The 21,798-nt window shown below is 42.1% G+C and overlaps 2 protein-coding genes across 4 annotated transcripts in view; one reads left to right on the top strand and one right to left on the bottom strand.

Annotated features, from left to right (window-relative positions):
- Nucleotides 1-1,231, top strand: part of ptprq (protein tyrosine phosphatase receptor type Q) — a 33,643-nt gene extending 32,412 nt beyond the window's left edge. For both annotated transcript variants that reach the window (XM_010784843.1, XM_010784841.1), the window contains 2 exons: nt 448-571; nt 673-1,231. In XM_010784843.1, coding sequence (XP_010783145.1) covers nt 448-571; nt 673-710 — 162 coding nt within the window. In that variant the 3' untranslated portion in view covers nt 711-1,231. The remainder of the gene's footprint in view (nt 1-447; nt 572-672) is intronic.
- A 1,622-nt stretch (nt 1,232-2,853) lies between these two features.
- iqsec3b (IQ motif and Sec7 domain ArfGEF 3b) overlaps nt 2,854-21,798 on the bottom strand; it is a 118,082-nt gene continuing 99,137 nt past the window's right edge. The window contains exons 3-14 of one of the 2 annotated variants that reach the window (XM_010784838.1): nt 20,479-20,868; nt 19,281-19,990; nt 18,477-18,638; nt 15,805-15,927; nt 11,133-11,299; nt 8,448-8,587; nt 8,170-8,301; nt 7,939-8,038; nt 6,685-6,843; nt 6,395-6,487; nt 5,522-5,568; nt 2,854-4,501 (exon numbers count right to left, since the gene is read on the bottom strand). In XM_010784838.1, coding sequence (XP_010783140.1) covers nt 4,082-4,501; nt 5,522-5,568; nt 6,395-6,487; nt 6,685-6,843; nt 7,939-8,038; nt 8,170-8,301; nt 8,448-8,587; nt 11,133-11,299; nt 15,805-15,927; nt 18,477-18,638; nt 19,281-19,990; nt 20,479-20,868 — 2,643 coding nt within the window. In that variant the 3' untranslated portion in view covers nt 2,854-4,081. The remainder of the gene's footprint in view (nt 4,502-5,521; nt 5,569-6,394; nt 6,488-6,684; nt 6,844-7,938; nt 8,039-8,169; nt 8,302-8,447; nt 8,588-11,132; nt 11,300-15,804; nt 15,928-18,476; nt 18,639-19,280; nt 19,991-20,478; nt 20,869-21,798) is intronic. The other variant, XM_010784839.1, reaches the window with a different exon arrangement.

The raw sequence follows: 21,798 nt of genomic DNA, 5'->3' as shown, positions 1-21,798 counted from the left end.
ATTTTCAATTTCATTATTTTAGAGGTTTTTTTTCTGTCTTCTGTTAAAGGAAATTAAAATGTTGCTTTGAAAGGTTTGAGTCCTGAAAGAGAGAGGGGAAAAAAAACTTTACATTTTAATTAATTGACTAAATCTAATCAGCAATGCAAGATTAATGTGTTTCTTTTTATATATTGAAAGGAAGAAAAAAAACATGGTCATATGTTTTTATTTTTGTTGCCTTCATCAGACAGGAGACAGTAGAGGGTTAACAGATCTCCAGTTTGAATGAAATCAGAGTTGTTGTGATTAAATGGTCAGCACCAGCTACCAGGACCCTCTGACTTAATTATACACCAATTTATTTATTATGAACATCTGCTCAGTATCTGCTTATGTGTGTGTGTGTGTGTGTGTGTGTGTGTGTGTGTGTGTGTGTGTGTGTGTGTGTGTGTGTGTGTGTGTCAGGCCCAGTACATCTTCCTGCACCAAAGTACGCTAGAACTTCTAAACAACAAAGGCAACAGCCAGTCCATCTGGTTTGTCAGCTATTCTGCTCTGGAAAAGATGGACTCCCTGGACGCTATGGAAGGTAAACAACATGTAAACACACACATGCACCTCTACACACTTAAATAAACACAACACACTCACAGCACAGGGCTCACTCCACTCCTTTGTGCTGGTCTGCAGGTGATGTTGAGCTGGAATGGGAAGAAACCACTATGTAAAGTCTGACCGAGAGACACCTTTTCCTGGGAGAGAGTGACGCTTGTCGGGAGGCGGCCTGTGCACAAAGGTGGACTGGACTGACCCACTACACAAGGTTAGAGGGGGGTGCAGGAGAAACAGGAAGCGAACAGCACAGTTTAAACTGAGCGATCTGTCAGGCGACTTTGTTCCTCCACCTCAACCCACTTCTCTGCACTGTCCCCCCTTTAATAAACCTCTAGTGAGAAACAAAAGGGAGACAGAATTTGAGAAACGTTTGAAAGAGCGGTGAGCTGACTGTGAGAGCTCTATGACATCTGTAATCTTACAGGCATTTTGCACAAATTGATTCCACTGTGTATTGTAATTATTGTACTATGTTGATATCATCTATGTTTTTGTAAGATAATTTATTCAGCCAAAATGGTGTTTTGTTTCAATCTCTTTGTAAATCTGACTATGTTGAAGAGTGGACAGTATTTACGTTGTGTTTATCCTTTCTCAAGAGTGATTTGCAAAAATAAAAGCAACTTGTATTTTTTCTGGCTTTGATGCTTAAGTTTTTAGTCTCAAATATCTTGTTGTGGTTATCAGTCAGGTATGTCTGGCACTAGTTTGTTTTTTTATCATTAGTCATTGCTTTTTTCATTGTTTTTTGGCCTTGGAAGCGGTTTTATCTCAAAGCTAGTAGAGATTGGAAAAAAAATAGCTAGCCTTACTCCTCAGTGAATTAGAGAGTGTTTGCTCCACCTACCTTATTTGGCGGACCAACAACACATATTCTGACGGTACAAGTCAGTTTCAATACTGCTTTCTCCTCTGTTAATGAATGAGTCTAGACCCGCTGTGCTGGGTGGACAGGAACACCTGCAGACTGATTTCCCATAAGCTCCTTCATTCAGCCATCCTCCTCACACACCTGGAGCACATTCAGTAGAGAGGCCGAGGGGGGGGCACAGAAGCAGACATGGAGACAATTCGGCCGTCAACACACACACACACACACACACACACACACACACACACACACACACACACACACACACACACACACACACACACACACAATCAGACAGTCCAGGGCAGAGAGTAAAAACTACTTTATTCTTTCATTCTCTTAGAACAGAAAAAATAAGAAATATTCCATTAGTAAACATGTTGATCTTTAAGAAATCTCCCTTTTTAGAAATATTGTGAGGGTGCAAAGATTAATGACAGTGCTCCACAGTGAGGATGCAGATTGGTGCGTCTCCATGACAACCATAGAGAAGGCAGGGGTTGATGGGAAGGGGTGAGGCAGAAAGGAGGGAGGAAGTCGAGAGAGGGGGGAGAAGATGACATAAATCAACCCAACATGCCCGGAACAATTATGATACAAACATATAATCAATTCCCTGTAAATAAAAAATAAAAATAAAAACAATATCATGCTTTTTGTACAAGTCATTCCGAGTTTACAGTAAACAAAGTGGGGTGCTGACTTAAGAAATCAAGCAGTTTCTAAGGTAAATATACGCTGGATTTGCTGTTGCTTTGGCAGCAATTGTGTATTTATGTGTGTGTGTATTTACTGCACATATTCACCAATACAGCATAGCCCTTTACACACCTTAACAGGTGACACAGCCATCTCTTAATAATCTATAATAATATGACACGGTATAATTTCATGATAAATGTGTATCTGCATTAATATAGCATGTGTTACCATGGAAACTGGAGTTTATTCTATAAAAGCTGCCTGTTTCCTGTCTCTCGCAGCGGTAGGATTTAGGACAACCCCTGATGTGAATAATAATCATGATGATAATAAATATAATAATCATAGAAATAATAATTATAATAGCTATTATATCCTCTTTTTTTAAACTAGATTATTCTCTGTACAAATACATACGTAGATACACACACTGGGCAAACTAATCACTTTTTTAGAATAAATCTATATAATCTATTTACAATATATCCAATATATTCTGTGGTGCAAAAGGTACAAGACGTGTTTGGTGTGTCTCAGTTGGATGATTTGCGATCTGCTGTACAAACTGGCTCGAACCATCGACCCTGGAAAGACAACCTGATGATGAAATCAATAAATATTCCATGGACATCTTCAGTTTTCCCCCTGATTAGCATTCAGTATATGAATGCATCTCTGTTTATATAACATTTTCACTGTGCAAGGAAAAATATAATTTGTGAGAGGGGAGTGATGGTGACCTTGGTCTGCCTTGTGTGGAGCAATTTGTGTTCATTTTTAAACTAAAGAGAGTTTTTTAGGCACAGATATTGCCTAAATCCCAAGGTAACAGCAATTGTCACACTAGGTAACCCATTACAAGCAAATATACCGAAGGAGAAAGGCTTGATCTGGCTGTTTTAGTCTTGTTTTGGATTAATTACCAGTTCCACTCCCTGCTGCCCATGAGTAAGCAGACTGAACACACACGCTGCTCTCAGATATTATATGTTCCAGTGCAGCAAATCCTCTCCTGAGCTGTGTGAGGGCAAACAGAATCAGGGCACTCACACACCACTGTGAACATATCTGCATACACAAGTTTAGGAAAACAAACAACAATGAAACACAAAAAAATATGATTGTCATCAGGTTTTAGGTTAATTGAGTGAGTATCAACATCATAGCTTACTGCCCTTTACTGCACACGGCAGGGTGGAGATGCTGGAGCTTTTTACCTTTTTCTTGGCATATTTCGTCACCCAATCATTAACTGTTCACTCGGAAATAAAGGAAACAAATATACTGACACTACTGTGCAGACATGAGGAAAAAAAGCATTGCAGTGAGAAGCTACATTAGCTCTGCTGAAATTACTCTAAGCTCATTCGATCGAAACCAAAGACCAAAAAAAAGGGGGAGAACTTAACATCAATATCCTGAAAGAGAGCTCAAAAAAACTTGTATCCATATTTAAAGCCCTCCCTTTTCCTCTCAGGACCGCCGGTTTGCTCTTCTGATCTGGCTCCCTGGTTTCACAGTTATAGCTCTCAGACACATTTATTGGATAGGTGACATTTTAAAAATGCAAAGTCACAAGATCTTTTGAAGAGTGTGAAATCTAGACAGACAACACCATCAGCTACCGGGTGACATGTTGGACAAAAGAAAGGAGAAAAGCTGTCTTTCGAAATGGCATCAAATCTAGTCCATGTTCAAAAAAGCCACCACTGAGTCAGGACTCTGAATAAAGTCCTGTTGGTGTCCTTTTCCTTTGTCATTTTTTCCGACTTACACAGTATATTCCTCACTTTTTTTTAGCAATGCTTTAATCTGACCACTCAAAGGGAGTTGGCTAGCACTCCAGCATGTGTGTGTCGCTGTGTGAGTGAGGGGCTCAAGTCCGGCCCCCAGGGTTCATAGAGGAGCCTCTTAGACGATGCTGCGGGAGCCGCTGGAGTTGCGCCTTCGCATGAGAGGCATGGTGTGGTGGAGGGGCCTGGGTGAGTCAGGGGGACAGAACTGGTGGGGGTGGTTGTAAGGTGGAGGGGGAGGCGGCAGAGGAGGCTGGGGGCCGTCCCCCTCTCTGACATGCACAGGCGTGGACATGGCCGACTGTATGAGCTGATGTGTGGCTGGGCCTTGGCTGAGGAAGGCCTCCATCCGCCCCCGCCCGCTCTGGTCCACCACGATCAACTTCACTATCTGCTGGCACTGGATGAGTGTTTCTGGGCGGAGGTCTCCAGGCTGCACGGGGCTGAGCAGGGCGGGGGGCGCGGTCAGAGCCAGAGGCAGGGACTCAATGCTGGGCGGGCTCAGTTGATAGGTCTGCAGCCTGTTGTGAATTGACACCTAGTTTAGGAACAGTCAGAGAACGCATGAGGAGTTACCAGCCTGAACGCAGCCTCTACGCAGCCCTCTGGTGTGTTACGCACATGGGCATTCAGGCATGCAGGTTGGTATGCAGAGCGAGCGCATGCAAAACACACACTCCGTCTCTCTTTTTCTCCCAATCATGTTTATTTACATGATTTAAACTTTCTCTCAAAAATGTTTTACACACACCAGCCCAGAAACAGAAAAGGGTAACGGGATAAGAAGAGATTTTGGTCAGAGGTCATGACGTGAACGTTTTGATTTTGATGTGTGTGTGGGTGTGCGAACATGGTAAATGAGTGGCAGAATGAGAAGCTAAAAGTTGAAGGGAGTGTCAGGAAAGGAGAGGTGACACCGAGGGGCGTAGTGTCTCCCTAACACACTATGTACAACTCTAAAGGACTGACTGAGAGGCAGGGGAGAGAGGAAAGAATGGAAAGGATAGAAACAGAGGAAATTGGAAAGGGGTAAACGGCCTCTATGACTGTACTGTATGCTGAGTTAAAATAAGGGCTGGTTTCACAGACATTCCCCCACCCACACACACTCAGACTGTTAACACTATCAAGCTTATCTGGCTTTGTACTTTAGATGGTATTCTAGGAGCCAGCCAGGCTTATGGTGGCTTGCAAAAGCTTATACAGTAAGGCTGGCAGCAGCAGCTGATGAAAGAAGGGATGCTGTATGGCAAGTAGAGTGGCTGCTGATCCACTCACGAGGCACACGGAGAGATAGTTTGGAGCGCCACTATTGCACACTCCTCTCAGCGGCCTTTGTATCTGTGCCTGCAAAGTGGGGATGTGCCTGAGGCCGAGCTCTTTTAAAGCAAAGCACAAAGCAAACCTTTTTTCCAGGATGAGTCCCTATCTAGTCGCTCATTCACACACGCAAACACACACAGACAGACACAGACACACACAGACAGGCAGAACCACACCCACATAGCAGGGGACACATGCACTTACCTGAGGGAGGCAAGAGTGGCTTAGCACTTACCTCTACTGTGTTGTTGTTGCCAGTTTTATCGTACACATCCTGTTGGCCTGTGGGGAGAAAGGCGTCTATTTGTAACTCAATGGGAGATTAAAGTTTCATGAACAGAATGTTAAAATTCCGAATCAGTACTTTGCACAGGTGGCAGTCACTTTTTATAAAGGAAGAGTTTAGCATTTTAGGAATATACCTATTTGCTTTATTCCTCAGGGTTGGATGAATCACATTAATACTTCTGTCATGTCTGTCTGGTAAATACTCCCTCATGCACTGAGAAAACTGAACCATTGACAATTTTCACATAACTGTATTATTCTTATTCTTATTGGTAAGTTAAAAGCAATTATATTAGGTTGAAGCTAATATTTTGTATATTTAACTTAATATTATTGCTTTCAACTAACATAATACAGTGACATCTGTTGACATAATACATTTCATTAAAGTCACCGTTTCAGTTTTTTCAGTGTGGGAACAACTCAGCTAAGCATTAAGGCAGCAAACAGAAGGATTCAGCTAACTATATGCAGTTTTTACAAAATCCTTGAAACCAGCAACTCTAAAGCTCACTAATTAACATGTTGTGTATTGGGTGTTTAATCCATACAAAAACTATTAACCTTAAGTAATGCAAATACTGCAATGTTGTTTTTAGGGGAACAAACCCATTAAAAAAGCCACAATTAGAGAAAAGTTAAACAATATAATCATAATGTATTCCTTTTTCATGTTCATATTCGCTGTTGTTGGATTATTCATGCACCAATCTTCCATGAAGTTGTCCTATTTTTATACATTGCCTTGAGTAATGTATGCATTGTTATGAGTAATGAATGCGGTGTTATGAATTTTATGCTGCACGAGCAAAACCAGCACCTGAGGGTGAGCCGTGTCCTGTGTGTGTGTCCACTTGCCCACCATTGGTGTGTATGCTGTGTGGCTGGATGCCTTGTTGCCGCTCCAACTCCCCTGTAACACAAATAGGAGATTGCAACCAGCGACTATATATTATGCATATATATTCACATGTATATACATATTTGTGTACAAATTATTTACCAGGAAAAAAGTATTGTTGTTAATAAAATCTCTTTTTCTAGTCATAATATACAGTATGTATCTGTCCTGATGTCCTGCATATGCTGAGGTGTGAGTGCTGCACTTACACTGGATGTGTATCTGCTCCATCTCATTGACCTCTGTGATCGCCTCTCGGAGCTCCTCTGCAAACTTCCTGAGCTCTTCTCCGCTCGGGGAGCAGAAACTCACCAGCTGCTTCTTCTCTGAGGTAAACGGGCTCAGCATGGTGATGCCATGAGCGTAGTCTGATGAGACAGCAACAACAAGGTTTCAAAGAGAAAAAGGAATTACTTTCACCATGACTTTGATTTCAAAATAGGATACAGGTTCTTCGAAACATTTTGTTGTTGATCTTTTAAACTTCAATTTAACTTCACAAAATGGTGCTAAGAATACCTGCAAAAACTCATGCTTTGAGCTTAATAACCAAATTATTTTTCTGTTGGCAGCAATGGTTTCTTGAAGATTTTCAACAAAGGGTTTGCAGAAATGTTAGGAGGCTCATATTCACTGAAGGCCAGTAGTTTTCTATTTATTTCTCATACAACACATTCAGCTATGCTAGTGTCATGACTCAATTAATATCTTTAAAATCAAGTAAAGGCATTCATATCCTTCACATTATAAATTATTATAATTTCGTTAGACTTCATCAGGTCAAATCCTTCATGTGTTTTATTCTTTGATTTAAGATCAATAACCTGCAAAAAAACTGACAACCATATCAGCCTCAGCTGTACAACGGTTAGAATGCTAACATGCTAAGCATGGTTAAAATTTGAATTAGCTTTAAGCCATTATTACCACTGTGCTGTATCAGGCTGTAACTCATTCATCTGAAAAGTGAGCCAGTGTGGAAGTGTCTTAAACCTGCTTTCTATCCAATACCAAGAAGGTTGCTCCACTGGTTTCAGAAAACATCTGGTTAAATAGCAGTCCATGCTGACGTGTGTGTTGTCTCACTGGCTAGTTTCAAGTATTTGTGGTTACCTGTGATTCCCAGGTCACTCTGGGTGCCATCCTTGTTTTAGTTTTAGAACTTTCACCCTTTTCACAGTGTGTCTTAAATTCATAAAAGTTCATTGAGTTGCCTAAAAAATATCTTGTTAAGTGTTAAGATGTAGGCTTTAAGGCTAGATTCTTGCAAGCAAGCACATTTCCTGGAAGTGTTCGTTGACATGAGTGTGTTCATTTAGTTTTAATGGTGGCCCTATGACACAATCAACGTGTGGATTTGACAGACAATGATGTTGATGGCTCTCATAGTTGGGTCAGCATTTTTCCAGCAGCAGGTTGAAACTACTGAGAATAAATTGCAGTAGAGTAAAAAAGCATCTTACATTCATTGCTGAAGAGGTGAAACTGCATTCCCAGTAGGCCCATAGCTTTACAGAAGGTGTATGAGGCCGAGGTTTTCTTCTTGGGACACAGCTTTAGAATCTAGAGTGGAGACATAAAAAACACCAACGCGGTGAATATAATGATCCGATTTTGTATGAACTGACAATAAAATGTGGTTTAAGGAGCGTATTGAGAGTATAGTAGTGAGTCACTGAAAATAGGTTGCTCACCAGCAGCAGGTCATTGAAGAGGAAGACCTCTCTCTGGAGCTGGGAGAGCTTCTGTTTGTGGGCCTTGTTTGCGTCAGGCACCTCAAACAGACGGCAGCAGCACACCAGACGCCTGTGGGGCACGGCGAGGATCTACGGAGTAATGGTTAAAGAGATGGAGATGACAGAATGCAGTGAAATAAAACATGACACAAGAGAAAGTGAGACAGTACAAACAAGTAGAGACAGCTCTCTGAAATGAGAGAAAAAGGGGGAGCACAAACAATAAATTCACTCACAGTTTTCAGGCCCAGGATGGACTGCTCCACGCGGCTCACATAGGTGACGTGGTCCTCGTTGGAGCGGAGCTCTCTTTGTTGGATCCTTTCATAAATACCTGCAACCATCTCTCTGGGGATGTCTGCTCCATCATCCACACCTTAGGGAAGGACGGCCCAGAACAGAAGAAGTGTGACAGGTCACTATCAAGGTAAGCACTTCGCCTTTATTCACTGTTGCTATGTCTGTGTCAAGCTTATCATTCTCTTATGGCACACATGTAGTTTACAATTATAACAAAAGCACATTTACCAATATCATTTTCTAGTACAATGGACCCTTGACTTCAGACAGCCACCATAAATGTGGTCATTTGAAGATGTAGATAGCTAGCTATTAAAGTTAACGTTATCTACATACTGTAAGTTGTCGATGTAATGTTTCCAGCTGACAGCCTACTTTGTTTTTAAAATAACAATTGGTTTAGTTATGTCAGAATTGTTTTAAACTGTAAGATTTTGATGAAAATGCATGTGTTTGTGAAGCAGTGAGCATATGACGGATTATAGTGCATGAGTTGTGTCAAGAGTTTTTATCTGACTTTTAGACATAGTTCTGCTGTTGTTAAACCTGGCCAACATTTACTGTAATTCATCAGGGATTCGATTTGCTTTTGGCCTTTTTTAGGTTCTCCGTTAACCATGGAGGCACGAGGGAAAACAGTGATTTCTTCAGGAATCCAAGGAAACACCCTGTGATGTATTGATATACATTGGCATTTTAAAGAGTGTAGTATCTATTTAGTGTTAGTGATTCTGGAAAGAGATTGGTGCTATTTGAACCCAACAGTCAATACAAATCCCCTAATCCAGATGTATCCTCCCTCTCAATCTCACATACCATTCTCTTCATACATCCATGGCCTTGACCCTGCAGGCGAACATGAACGCTATCTCCTGCGTTGCTCGGTCAGAGGAGTCATTTTGTTTGTTAGCTGCTAACAAAGCCAGCGTGGTGAATGAAGAGCAGTGTACACACATAACAGACTAAATGTGTGTATTAGATTAGTATTACTCAACCGTATTACATTAAATGGTGATAAATAGATGATGTTAAATTGGTTGTATACTTATTTGTAATTGATTTATTTTGCATAATTATTTTAATTGAAACTAATGGAAGTTCTTTCCATGTAATGTGACCCAGTGACTCCAATGCAATGCCAAAACTATTCAAATAAAAAATAGACACCATTAGTAAAACATTTAAAATTTGTTTTGTTTTGAATTATTGTATTATTCATGATGTTCACCTTAAATTAAAGAATTTCACAGTGCAGATCCTCTGAGAGTTTAGCAACAGCACAGTGGAAGGGGTCCAAATTATACGCTTAGTAATTATTCAATTTGAAAGATTCTTTGTGAGCTCATATAATTTTAATTTGTTAATTTCTTTAACTTTAAGATGTTTCAGCAACATTAGCTTAATTTCATTGTAGGTTTTGCAGCTTTAAATGAGAAAATGTGCTTTTATCCCAGTATGTCTGCTGTCATTGTGTTATGGTGGAGAAACCTCTTCAGCTCACAAATAAAAAATGACTTGCATGATATTACGAGAAACAAGATATTAAAATATATTTTAAGGTGTTCTCTTCCATTAAAGGTGGGGTAGGTAAGTTTGAGAAACCGGCTCCAGATACACTTTTTATTATATTCCATGGAATGCTCTTAACATCCCGATAGCAATGAATATCTTAAGTGCTTTGACAAAAAGTCAATAAAAATGTTCATCTGTGGAAGCCGTAGTACTGTAAAAAAGAACGACCAATCATTTTAGCCGGCCCGGCTAAAATAACTGGATGGCCTACCTGCCTGTCAGCCTTCCATCTGTGCACAAACTTATCTCGTGCCCTCATTGGTCATGTGCGCGTTCGTGTGTTGGAGGAGGGGCTCTGTAAGGAAGTAGCAGATTTCTTCCGGCTGTGTATTTTCAAATTCTAGCTCACTCAAGCTGGTTTCTCCAAAATTACCCACCCCACCTTTAACTGAAGGTACGAATTAAAGTCAAACTTCTCATTTTCAAACTCTATTTGCATTAAATGTATGCATCTATTCAACCGCTGTATGGAGAGCGTTTTTGAGAGCCTCAGGTGATGGGATGCCTCTAGAAACCCGAGCTCATATCGTTAAATCTACGCTAAGTGAGCCTTAATTAAATGGGTCAATGCCACAGCCTCTGGAGCAGAGCTTCGAGTCAAGGATATCAGGAATCTCATCCTGCACAGCTGATGGTTTCCTTGATGGTAGCGCGCACAGGCAAGCACCCGCCGCCTCTTTGAGTAATTGACTTCACTTCAAGAAGCTGCCACTCAAAAGCCTGATAGTGAGGCTGAAGAGGGGTTGATAGAGAGTGCTTGTTGTAAAACTTTGAATTTCCTTGCCCTCTGCTCTCTTTTTCGTCCTCCCTATCATTGTGGCATATCTCGCAGATGGATCTCTTTGTGAAAATGTTGCGAAATGTGCATGTGTGTCTACATGTGGTTACTATTATATAACCAAATTCGCTGCTCATAGAACCACTTGCCATAAATATAGGAACATGTCATCATAATACCGCCTCTCTCACACTGTCACATCACCATCCCTGAGATGAGTCATACAGCTTTGATATGAAACTCTCTCATACATGAATTTGGACACACTAACCTCTGAGGTTGCGAATGAAGTCATCAAGGCCCATTTTGCGCTGGGGTTTGATGTTGGGCGAGTACATGTCAGTGTTGAGGAGGACCACAGCGAAGGCCAGGATGAAGATGGTGTCAGGGTTATGAAACTGCTGCACCACATCAGGATTACACATACAGTACCTCTGGCTGTGGAGGGAAAATAGGACAGCAGAGTTATATATAAAAAATGTGACATTTCTCGTTCACATCTTCGTCTCCACATTGGTCTGGATACTTGGAAATTATAACACTATTCAAGAACCCAAAAAACTAGTACCATAAGCAGCATCAAAACATTCACATATTTAGTTGTAGAGAAGAGTTTGGGGGATAGGCATAAGGAAAAAAATAGAGCATTAAGTATGAACGTTCAGTGTTAGTGTAAGGCATTCAACTAGCAGTAGCACATCAACTGAATGTACAAGTATCTTTCAAATCCTGAGGAGTTGTTTTGCATTTGTAAGGTTAACAGCATTCAGTATGTTCTAACTGTGTTGTTTCTTTTGGTGTTACTATCACTGTTACAACAAAATACATTTCAGTATGGACAAGTTAGAACCACAAGTTGGGTGTATGATACCAAAATAGCATACCTATATATACCCTTCTGTTTGGTTTTAGATTCAGATTAAATTGCATCCCAGACAAATCATTGTTGGCCTTATCTACACACTGAACTGAATATAACAACATCCATTGAACTGTTACCAAACCACCACAACAACCAAGCCAGTCTGATTCTATTATTGATAAGACCCCTATTCAAAACATACCGATATGAGGGTCGAAAAATTCCAGCAACAAAAACATAAACAACATGAACTGAGTGAATATGATAATATCTTAATAACTGAGGACCATATTTTAGGAAACTGCAGGATTTTACTGCTGCACTGGCGTGAAATCACACTCAGGTGCCAGTTTTTCAAGTACACCCAAAAGTAAGTCTATTCCAACAGCCCTACAATAAATCCTACCTCGATGAGGCTTTTAATATTAATATCATCTAAAATCACGATGCTTTATTCTGAGGCATGTTCCACATATTTTGTCCACCACATTTATAATAAATGAGGACATATTGAATATTAGAAACACCTCCTAACATAGTATCTTCAGGCTCACAGAAGCAATGTACCAAAACGTAATGATGTGCTCCCTCCTCCGTCATTGTGCCCAACTGCACCCTCAAATCCTGAAATGTCCTTTTAGATTGAACTAACACAAACAGAGAGCGCAGCGTTCAGAGAGAGCAGTACAAACTGTTAACGTTTTAAAAAGTAATACATCTAAAAGTGACTTTTTCCTTCAGCGGGATGGACGCATTAAGGCCAATATCTCTGCATACAAGCTACATCATTTTTTATTCTGACTGATTCAAAAACTCGCTGACTGTAACTTCCACTCTACCATAAATGAGACTGACAGGAGACAGGAAACATTTGACAAATGTCTCTGCCCTAGGTGAGGTAATGCCCAGTCTGCTTTGTTAGCAGAGATCATGCATTTGGACATGCTTTGCTCCATCGCTGCCCACAGGCTTCACAAACTCTCACTTCCACCCCTTCTCCCCCCCACAGCTCCCTCCCTATCTTTCTTACTGTCACTTGCACTCACACAGTGGGCCATTTCAGTGGAGGGAGGCTTTTATCTCCGCATCCAGGCAGGATGCAGACATGCAGAGGGCTGCTTTTCTCCAGAGGACTATGTAGTTGTCAGAGCATATGCAAACCAGAGTCCACATCTGAGACCAGCACAACCAGAAAGCCTTTCCCAGACCCCCCCCAACACAAGATCTAAGGCCAAAGTACTGACTGCAGCACAGTTCAGTAGCAATGCCTTTGTTCGAGGAAGAACAGATCCTGCTCGGCACCCACAAAGCTCCAGATATCATTTCCACACGTACACAGAGAGGCAAAAACAAGCCTCCCCATTTGTCATCTTGATGTAAGTCTGCTGCAAATTCTTCAAAGACTTAGAGCAAAGCCATTTCTATGTATGAGTGCATAGGCAAACTAATAGACATGTTCATAGATGTGTAAGTGCATATGTGAGCTGAGTGAATAAATAAAGCAGATTGTGTTTAATTGTGTGTGTGTGTGTGTGTGTGTGTGTGTGTGTGTGTGTGTGTGTGTGTGTGTGTGTGTGTGTGTGTGTGTGTGTGTGTGTGTGTGTGTGTGTGCGCGTGTGTGCGGTGTGCGTGTGCGTGCGTGTGTGTATTTGTGCTTCATTCACACATTTTCATGCACAGATCTCCATCTTATGTAACCAGTTTATTTAAACACTAGCTCCCAATCTCTTATCTTCATTTCTGCATATGAAAGTTGCATGCCAGCTGGCACCAATACAGCTTCGTATAAAAGAACTACTCACGACAAGAGTACAACACGCTTCAAACAGATGACATAACAACCGTTACATAACAGACATGGCATGGGATGTCTGGCTGTCCCGATAAAAGCTTGCTTGATTCTGACCTATACACACAGCTCCAACTACAGTGTTGTCTCAGATCACTGATGAATTTGTAATCTGCACCCAGGGGCTTAGAACGAATGATTGAGTGCGATGTGATTAACTGATGACCGCGGTGGGTGTTCTGATTGGCCCCTCAAATCAGAGGCAGAGAGAGGAAGTGTCATGATGACTGCTCCTTTTGCTCTTTCCTCTCACTATTTCTTGCCTGGAATAATAACACACTTAATACATAGTTCTGGTGATGATGTTGAACATTATGAGGGACCTGGAGTTTATTTTTAGTCAATCCTAGATAATCCGCCTGCTGCAGTAAATACTCAGAGCACAACATGTGTATAAATCCGCGGCTGTAAAAAACATTTGTGCTATTTAGTCTAGTCAAAGTAACGTTTAATGTAAAACTACAAAGCCCAGCTGTTTTTTAAGCAAACAAAGAAATAAACTACACCCTGAAGAAGGCTGTATGTGCTGCACACATTGTTGTTATTTTAACCCAGCTTTTAACATTTACAAGCATCCTCTGTGTTTAACTTTTTGCCAGAGGATTGCTTGTGGCCTTTCTCGTTTCGAGCACCTTCATGACACATGACACAATCTTTGAGTTGTTTGACCTTTATATTTGCTCCTATTTTAATCAGCCATGCTATCGGGTGTGTCAAGAAACAGCAATGTTGATATGTATGTCCCCCTCAGGGTGAATTGTAACTTGGAGATCCTTTGACGTTTCATTTGATACCATTATGCAATCAAAATTCAAATTTGCCCAAAACTGTCTTTGCAATAGACTCAAAGGAAGCAATAGGCTTGGGGCAAGGTGCCACAGGCAGGGCGAGACACTTAGAAAACTACTAAGAAATTATCTAAGAAGTAGTTGTTTTTTTCATGGGATTTGTCACCAGAAATTAAGAAAAAAAATCATTACAACAAAAGTGAAAATTAAAATCAGCAGCTCAAACTAAGACAACACATTTTGGATGCTGAAATGCATCCACAATGCTCAAAACTTGAAGTACATTTGCACTCATCTAACATTGAATTATACAAGCAACTGAGTGTCAGAAGGACATCTTGAATTCAGTTGACAAGGTGGTGACATTGTTGAGCAGATCAACAATGGGAGATTAAAAGTACAATGCAATGCAACCAATAACCCTGAAATAAAAAACAATAATGGCATTTCCATTGCATTCTTAGTCCAGGGAGCAATCTGTGTATTTTACCGGGACATCTCAAGGACAGTGGTAGCCAGGGGATAAGGCAACCATTGTAGCTCCTATTTGTCTGAACACTTTGTTTTTAACTGAAATAACTTTCAGTCAGAAGTCAAAATAGCATAAAAAACTGTTTCTATCCAGGAGTTTGTTGGAGGCTAAGCTAGACGGTCCACTTCAATGCACAAAGGCAGCTTGCAAGCTACAGTGGGTCTTTCTAGGTATTAAAATTTGTATTTTTCAGCAAATAGGCTCATACATTTTAGTGACTGGAGGGCAAGAGTCAGCACTGACTAAATGAGCAGGAAACTAGCCTGAGCTAAAACCTCAGGACTCAGGAGTACCAAACATGGACTCATACATATTCATGTGTGATTTTGGATGGAAATGGCCACGCAAAAGTCACGCACATACTGTACAATCAGGCTGGAGAGGCCGAATATTTGGCCAGAAAATGTCATCCATTGGAGAAAGTTATGAGATGGAGCATCTTTTTTGTGCCGATGTAATGCACACTGATTGCCTGCAGCTCAGATCATGATTGGCTGACTATCTAACACCGCTGAGTTTAGTCAAAGGTTTCAGGCAATCAGTGTAATTTGTTAATTATACATGGCTTTGGTTTCATCAGAGCATGCCGGCAGAACCAGTTCAACACTTTGTCTTTACTGTCGCTCTATTAGTATGCCATTCTAGAAACGTCTACTGCCACAAGGCTGGGAAATGAGATCCGAAAATACTTCAATTTTATTCCTTAGATGTGAGCCTGGTTACATGTCAGTGCTTTTTTTTTTGCATAGGTGGCCACAGGCAAAAGGTCTATTAATTTAAAAAAGTTTAGAGTGCCCTTACTAGCCCTGCTCAGTCATGTGATGGACTGTTGTTGTGTTGAGTTGTGTTATAAAGTGAAGCCAGAGCCCATTAGTCAGCGAGGCCTGGTTGTCAGCGAGTTGACAGTCTCACCTAAAGGCTTCGATGAGTCTCTCCACTTTCTGTGCTTCTCCCTGAACGCGAACATGAGCCTGGAACTTTCTCAGGGCTTCGTCGAGCTCCATGCCTGAGAAATCCATTTCATCCACAACACAACTATTGAGGGACAGACAAAGAGAAGAAGAAAGAAAAGCAAAGGGGAAAGAAAAGAGAGAGATTCGGTTTAGTTGCAGTGTGTCACTGTAATGAGAAGGTGAGTGAGCGAGTGCGTGTGTGCGAGTGCATGTGCAGCAAACTATGGAGTACCCAAGTGCTGATGGCACATCTTACTCTTACAGCCATACCTCCATTACCGAACCACTGACCTGGAAGACGCACATAGAGACAAACATGTTTGCACACGCACACTCTTTGTGGAAACATCAATGGGGTCTGATGACAGTGGGAGATAAGAGGAAAGCAAAGAGGGGGATGAGAGGGCAAAATAATGAAATGCAAAGAGCGGGGGGGGGCAAGAAAGAGGTACTTGAAAGGCTGAGGGCAGGCGGAAGCAATGGAAGAAGTGTGCGTTTTATGTGCATGTGCACGTGTGGGGCCATGCTTGTGTGTCTATGTGTCTCAGTAAAAGAAATAGAGGGTGTGTGTGTGTGTGTGTGTGTGTGTGTGTGTGTGTGTGTGTGTGTGTGTGTGTGTGTGTGTGTGTGTGTGTGTGTGTGTGTGTGTGTGTGTGTGTGTGTATGTGTGTGTTCAGTGCAGTGACCTATTTCTACAGTCTCTTGAACAACCTCAGCAAAAAGCCTCTCTATCCTGGATCTCTGTCTACACTGGTTGGACGTGAAAAGTGTGAGTGTGAGGGCATTAAGTAAATGCGTGTTTTCATGGATGTGTTGCATTTATGCATGCTAGTGCTGCATGTGTGTGTGTGTGTGTGTGTGTGTGTGTGTGTGTGTGTGTGTGTGTGTGTGTGTGTGTGTGTGTGTGTGTGTGTGTGTGTGTGTGTGTGTGTGTGTGTGCAATAAGGTTCCAAAGCTATTTTAGATATTTTAGAAGTACCTGAATTCATTAAAGTCAAAGTCCAACAAATCTCTTATTTAATATTTTATCTCCTCTCTTATTTTATAGTAAAGAGAGAACATTTCTGACCCTAGTAGTGGTGAATCCAGGGATTACATTAGTTAAACATAGCAAATAAAATAATAATTAATATACATTTTTTCTGCACTCATAAAGTAAGTGGTCAAATAAGGGGGGATGATGATAGAGGGGTCTTATGATAAACTAAAGGGGATAATACAGGAGGAGGAATTATTCACAACGTGGTAACTCAAAAGGGAAAACTGCCAATTGTATACATTCAGGTCTGTTTAGTTGTCAGGAGGACTAGCACTCATGCTGGGAAAATGTCTTGTATAATGACTTCTCTGGCTGTTCAGGAGCTTTCTAAATTATTTCTCTCAACATTGGGAATTCAATCTGTGAATTTATAATAGAAACCCTATGTTCTCAAGTGTGGAGTTTGAAAGGCGTGGGTATACGTGGGCGTCTACCAGTCAGGGAGAGTCAAACAAAGCAACACTTCCAAGGGATTTTAACCTGATTCATAACAGAAAAACCCAAACATGTGTATATGTATTTGTGTGCATTCATAATGCATCTCCATATACAGTTGGGCAAAAAAGTATATAGTCAGCCACCAATTGTGCAAGTTCTCCCACTTAAAAATATGAGAGAGGCCTGTAATTTTCATCCTAGGTATACCTCAAATGAGAAGAAAAAAATCCAGAATATCACATAGTCTGATTTTTAAAGAATTTATTTGCAAATTATGGTGGAAAATAAGTATTTGGTCAATAACAAAAGTTCATCTCAATACTTTGTTATATACCCTTTGTTGGCAATGACAGAGGTCAAACGTTTTCTGTAAGTCTTCACAAGGTTTTCACACACTGTTGCTGGTATTTTGGCCCATTCCTCCATGCAGATCTCCTCTAGAGCAGTGATGTTTTGGGGCTGTCGCTGGGCAACACAGACTTTCAACTCCCTCCAAAGATTTTCTATGGGGTTGAGATCTGGAGACTGGCTAGGCCACTCCAGGACCTTGAAATACTTCTTACGAAGCCACTCCTTCGTTGCCCGGGCGGTGTGTTTGGGATCATTGTCATGCTGAAAGACCCAGCCACGTTTCATCTTCAATGCCCTTGCTGATGGAAGGAGGTTGCTTACCTATTGCAGATTCAGTCTTCCCAGCCTATTGCAGGTCTACAATTTGTTTCTGGTGTCCTTTGACAGCTCTTTGGTCTTGGCCATAGTGGAGTTCGGAGTGTGACTGTTTGAGGTTGTGGACAGGTGTCTTTTATACTGATAACGAGTTCAAACAGGTGCCATTAATACAGTTAACAAGTGGAGGACAGAGGAGGCTCTTAAAGAAGAAGTTACAGGTCTGTGAGAGCCAGAAATCTTGTTTTGTTCGTAGGTGACCAAAATACTTATTTTCCACCATAATTTTGCAAATAAATCTTTAAAAATCAGACAATGTGATTTTCTGGATTTTTTTTTCTCCTTTTGTCTCTCATAGTTGAGGTATACCTAGGATGAAAATGACAGGCCTCTCTCATCTTTTTAAGTGGGAGAACTTGCACAATTGGTGGCTGACTAAATACTTTTTTGCCCCACTGTGTATGTGTATTTATATAATGAATACTCACTCAAGGACATCTCTGTTGAATTGCAGCTTGCTGTTCCCCAAGAACTCTCCAATCATCTGTCTGCTCAGGCCCTTCCTCTGAAGCAGGAAGTGAGCCACTCCGATGGCCGTGTCCGGGACGAAACCACGCGTGATCAGGAAGTGTATGCCTCTCTCTGGGTTCCTGCCCGCAGATAGCCAGCAGCAGAGAAGAACATAGTGTTAAGAATTAAACAGCGCGTGTGCAATGTGTTTGTGCGTTCAAGCAAAGTGAGAAAGAAAATATGTGTGTGTGTGTGTGTGTATGTGTGTGTATGTGAATAGGACACACAAAGAGAAAAAGGGAAAAGAAGAGTGCATTCATGTGCAAAATCAGTTAGCTCTGGTCTTCTGTGTCAGACCTACTGTCACAGATGCACATGAGTTCATTTACTTTAATTTGTATTAACTAATAATAAGTGCAGGCCATCCGTGGGCTCTATTTATAGACTCTGAGAGGCTCTCACATTGTTCATGACCTCCTTGTCTGCCTCTCAACTGCATTCTCTCCTTTTTTTCTATCTTTCTCACTTTTTCTCTCTTCGTCCCCCACCCTCCTCTATCTCTTTTTTTTCATTGACTTCACACAAGATGGCACTGAAACCGCAGCTCCTCCCAACAATCGCAAACACTAATGAGCAGCTGCTGAGAGCAGTTTTGCAGTGCTGTTGGAGATTTGTTAGACGCAAACATTAATAAGTGCATTTTGAACCCTGAGCCAGAGGGTGCAGGATTATGTTGTAATTTCCTGGGTATTAGTATGTATTTGTGTTGCTGGTCCACTCACACATTGAAGAGGTTGAGTCCGATGCGGTAGAGGCGTTTGCGGTGTGTGTCTGTGGAGAGAGTTGGTGAGCGACAGGAGGCTGGATCCTGGCAACGGTCCCTGGGCAGAGAGACCACCAGGGCCTGCAGGGCCTCGGGGCTCGGCCCCCCGGGGATCTGCTGAGGATGGGTATAGTGGTACTGCTGGTACTGGGTGTAAATCTGAGCAGGTTGCTGGTTGGAATGGGCTGAGGTGGAGATAGAGGTGGAGGTAGAAGTGGATGTGGACCCCAGTCTGTCTGAGCCGCTCTCCCCCTCCAGGCCTCCTCTTCCCAGAGTCGGCGCTGCAGAGCCCCTTCTGGATCCTAGATCACCCATTTCCAGCTCCTCACTGGGCGGAGGTGCAGGAAACTCTGATTCCTCTGGAAACGGGCCATCTCCAAAATTCATCCCGCTCTCCGAAGTCTTCCTGCTGCCCTGCTGCCCTGCATTGCCCAGAGAGGTGGTGGTCGTGGTGGTGGCGGAGGAGATGGTGTAGGAGCTGTTGCTGTCGATGTGAACCGTGACGTCCCTGAAGGCCATGAGCAGTGAGCTGGCACTGCGGGGCATACAGGCGCTCTCAGCTGCTGCCCGAAGGGCCCCGGGGTCCATCAGGAGCCCCTTCCCTTCTCCCCCTTCTGACAGACTCCAACCACGAAGGGCGTCATCAATTGACTGGGCCAAGGAGTGAAGCTGCAAATATAATAATAAAAAGTATGCGTCATTTAAAAATAGGTCAAAAGATATGAGTCATGTTTGAGAAAGTTTGTGAAACAAGATGGGGTTGTTTATTTGTGGCTATTTGTCTACAAGTGGAAGCAAAGAAATGTGCTGGTTGATTACAGAGTAAACCATAGAAAATATATTGCCCATCAGGTCGTTGGGGTGATTCATTAATCTAAGCAGCTAAATTAAGTTCCTCAGTCTTTTCTTGGGTTAAGGTTTAATTGGAAAAATGAAACTGTTGACCTGACAATAGCACTATGAAAAGTCAAGGGATCACCAAATTCATTAGGATTAAGGAAAGTTCATGGCAATCCATCGAATATTTGAAACATTTGTCTTAACTATTTACCCTTGAGATGTTTCAGAAAATACTTAACTTCTTGATGTATTATTTTCTGGACCCCCTTGCATTACTAATTAAACTAAACGAATGGGAGCTGAAACTAAAGCCTCACCTGGTCAGAGAAGCAGTCTTCCAGCTGTGTGAGTGTTTGTCCAGGGTTCTGATTTGGGGCTTGAGAGTGACGGGCTGCAGGGGCCGACGCAGGAGAAGGAGGCAGAGAGGTGGAGCGACACGGGGGAGGAGGAGGGGTTTTAGAGCGTAAGGGTATCTGTCCTCCTCCAGGATGCAAACTGTAACTGTGTCTCTGGGCTGTGTTCCTGTTCCGGCCTGAAGGGCTGGGATGACGCAGGGAGATCCGACGGGGCAGCTTGCTCTCCGACAGGGAGTTACGGATCTTCTGGAAGTTTTTGCTGAGCTGGTACTGACGGAAGGCCGTTTGGATACGACGAGCTGCCCGCCTCGCTATGAGATGGCCTCCATATTTCTGCTCCAAGTCTTCTATCTGGGGAAAGGAAGAGAGTGAGGGGGAGTGAGTTTAAATATCAAACATGTTTACAAGGCTCTGAAACTCACGGAAGACAGCGCAAGAGTCATATTGCAAAGCACACAGCCGCCACTCAAATTGTTATTCATCTAACAGCAGGCAAATATCATGATGCCATTTTGTTCATATCTACAAAGGATCAAAGAATTTGAGCCTGAGTAACAACATGCACACTCACACTTTCTTTTCAGAAGTATCCTTCTTACTTATCTGTCCACTCTTTAAAAACTGCTGAGGGTTTATGGCATTAGAGCCAAAGTAAACATCATCTATCATCGTTCAACAGCTAATACTGGCTGAAGGGCCAAGGGAGGCAGGATGGATGGGCTGTGACAAAGGTGATTTTGAGGAAATGAATAGAAAAGTAAACATCCGCACAAGCCTATTTTTGTTCCGTTTGTTGGCAGAGCCACTCAGCCCAAAATCTCAGCTTCCTCCAGAATTTTGCCCTCATGAATTTCCAGCAAAAAGGAGACGAAGAAGAGAGAGTAGAAGGCGAGGAGGCACAGATAGGGAGAGAAAAAAAAGAGGACAGCCACACATGTGACTGTGCGTGTGTGTGTGTGTGTGTGTGTGTGTGTGTGTGTGTGTGTGTGTGTGTGTGTGTGTGTGTGTGTGTGTGTGTGTGTGTGTACACACACGCAAGCAGGAAGACACACACTCACACATACACTCACACTGCAGCAGCCATAGCAGTAGCAACAGCAGACCCTTCAGCAATTTGGTTTGAGAAATAAAGACATCTCCAGCCGCCAGGAGCAGTTATTAGCTGTTACCATGACAACCTAGCATCTTTGCGTTTCTGTCACTGTGGCAGTGAAATTGCTGCTGTTCTTTTTCGTGTCAACACAGACAGAAATAGATCTTAATAAGAATCTCTTTTCTGAC

Source organism: Notothenia coriiceps, unplaced genomic scaffold, assembly GCF_000735185.1.
Source record: "Notothenia coriiceps isolate Sejong01 unplaced genomic scaffold, NC01 NC01_scaffold00026612, whole genome shotgun sequence".
Taxonomy (NCBI): Eukaryota; Metazoa; Chordata; class Actinopteri; order Perciformes; family Nototheniidae; genus Notothenia; species Notothenia coriiceps.
The sequence above is the reverse complement of the archived record's forward strand: the minus strand, read 5'-3'. Positions and strand labels throughout refer to the sequence as shown.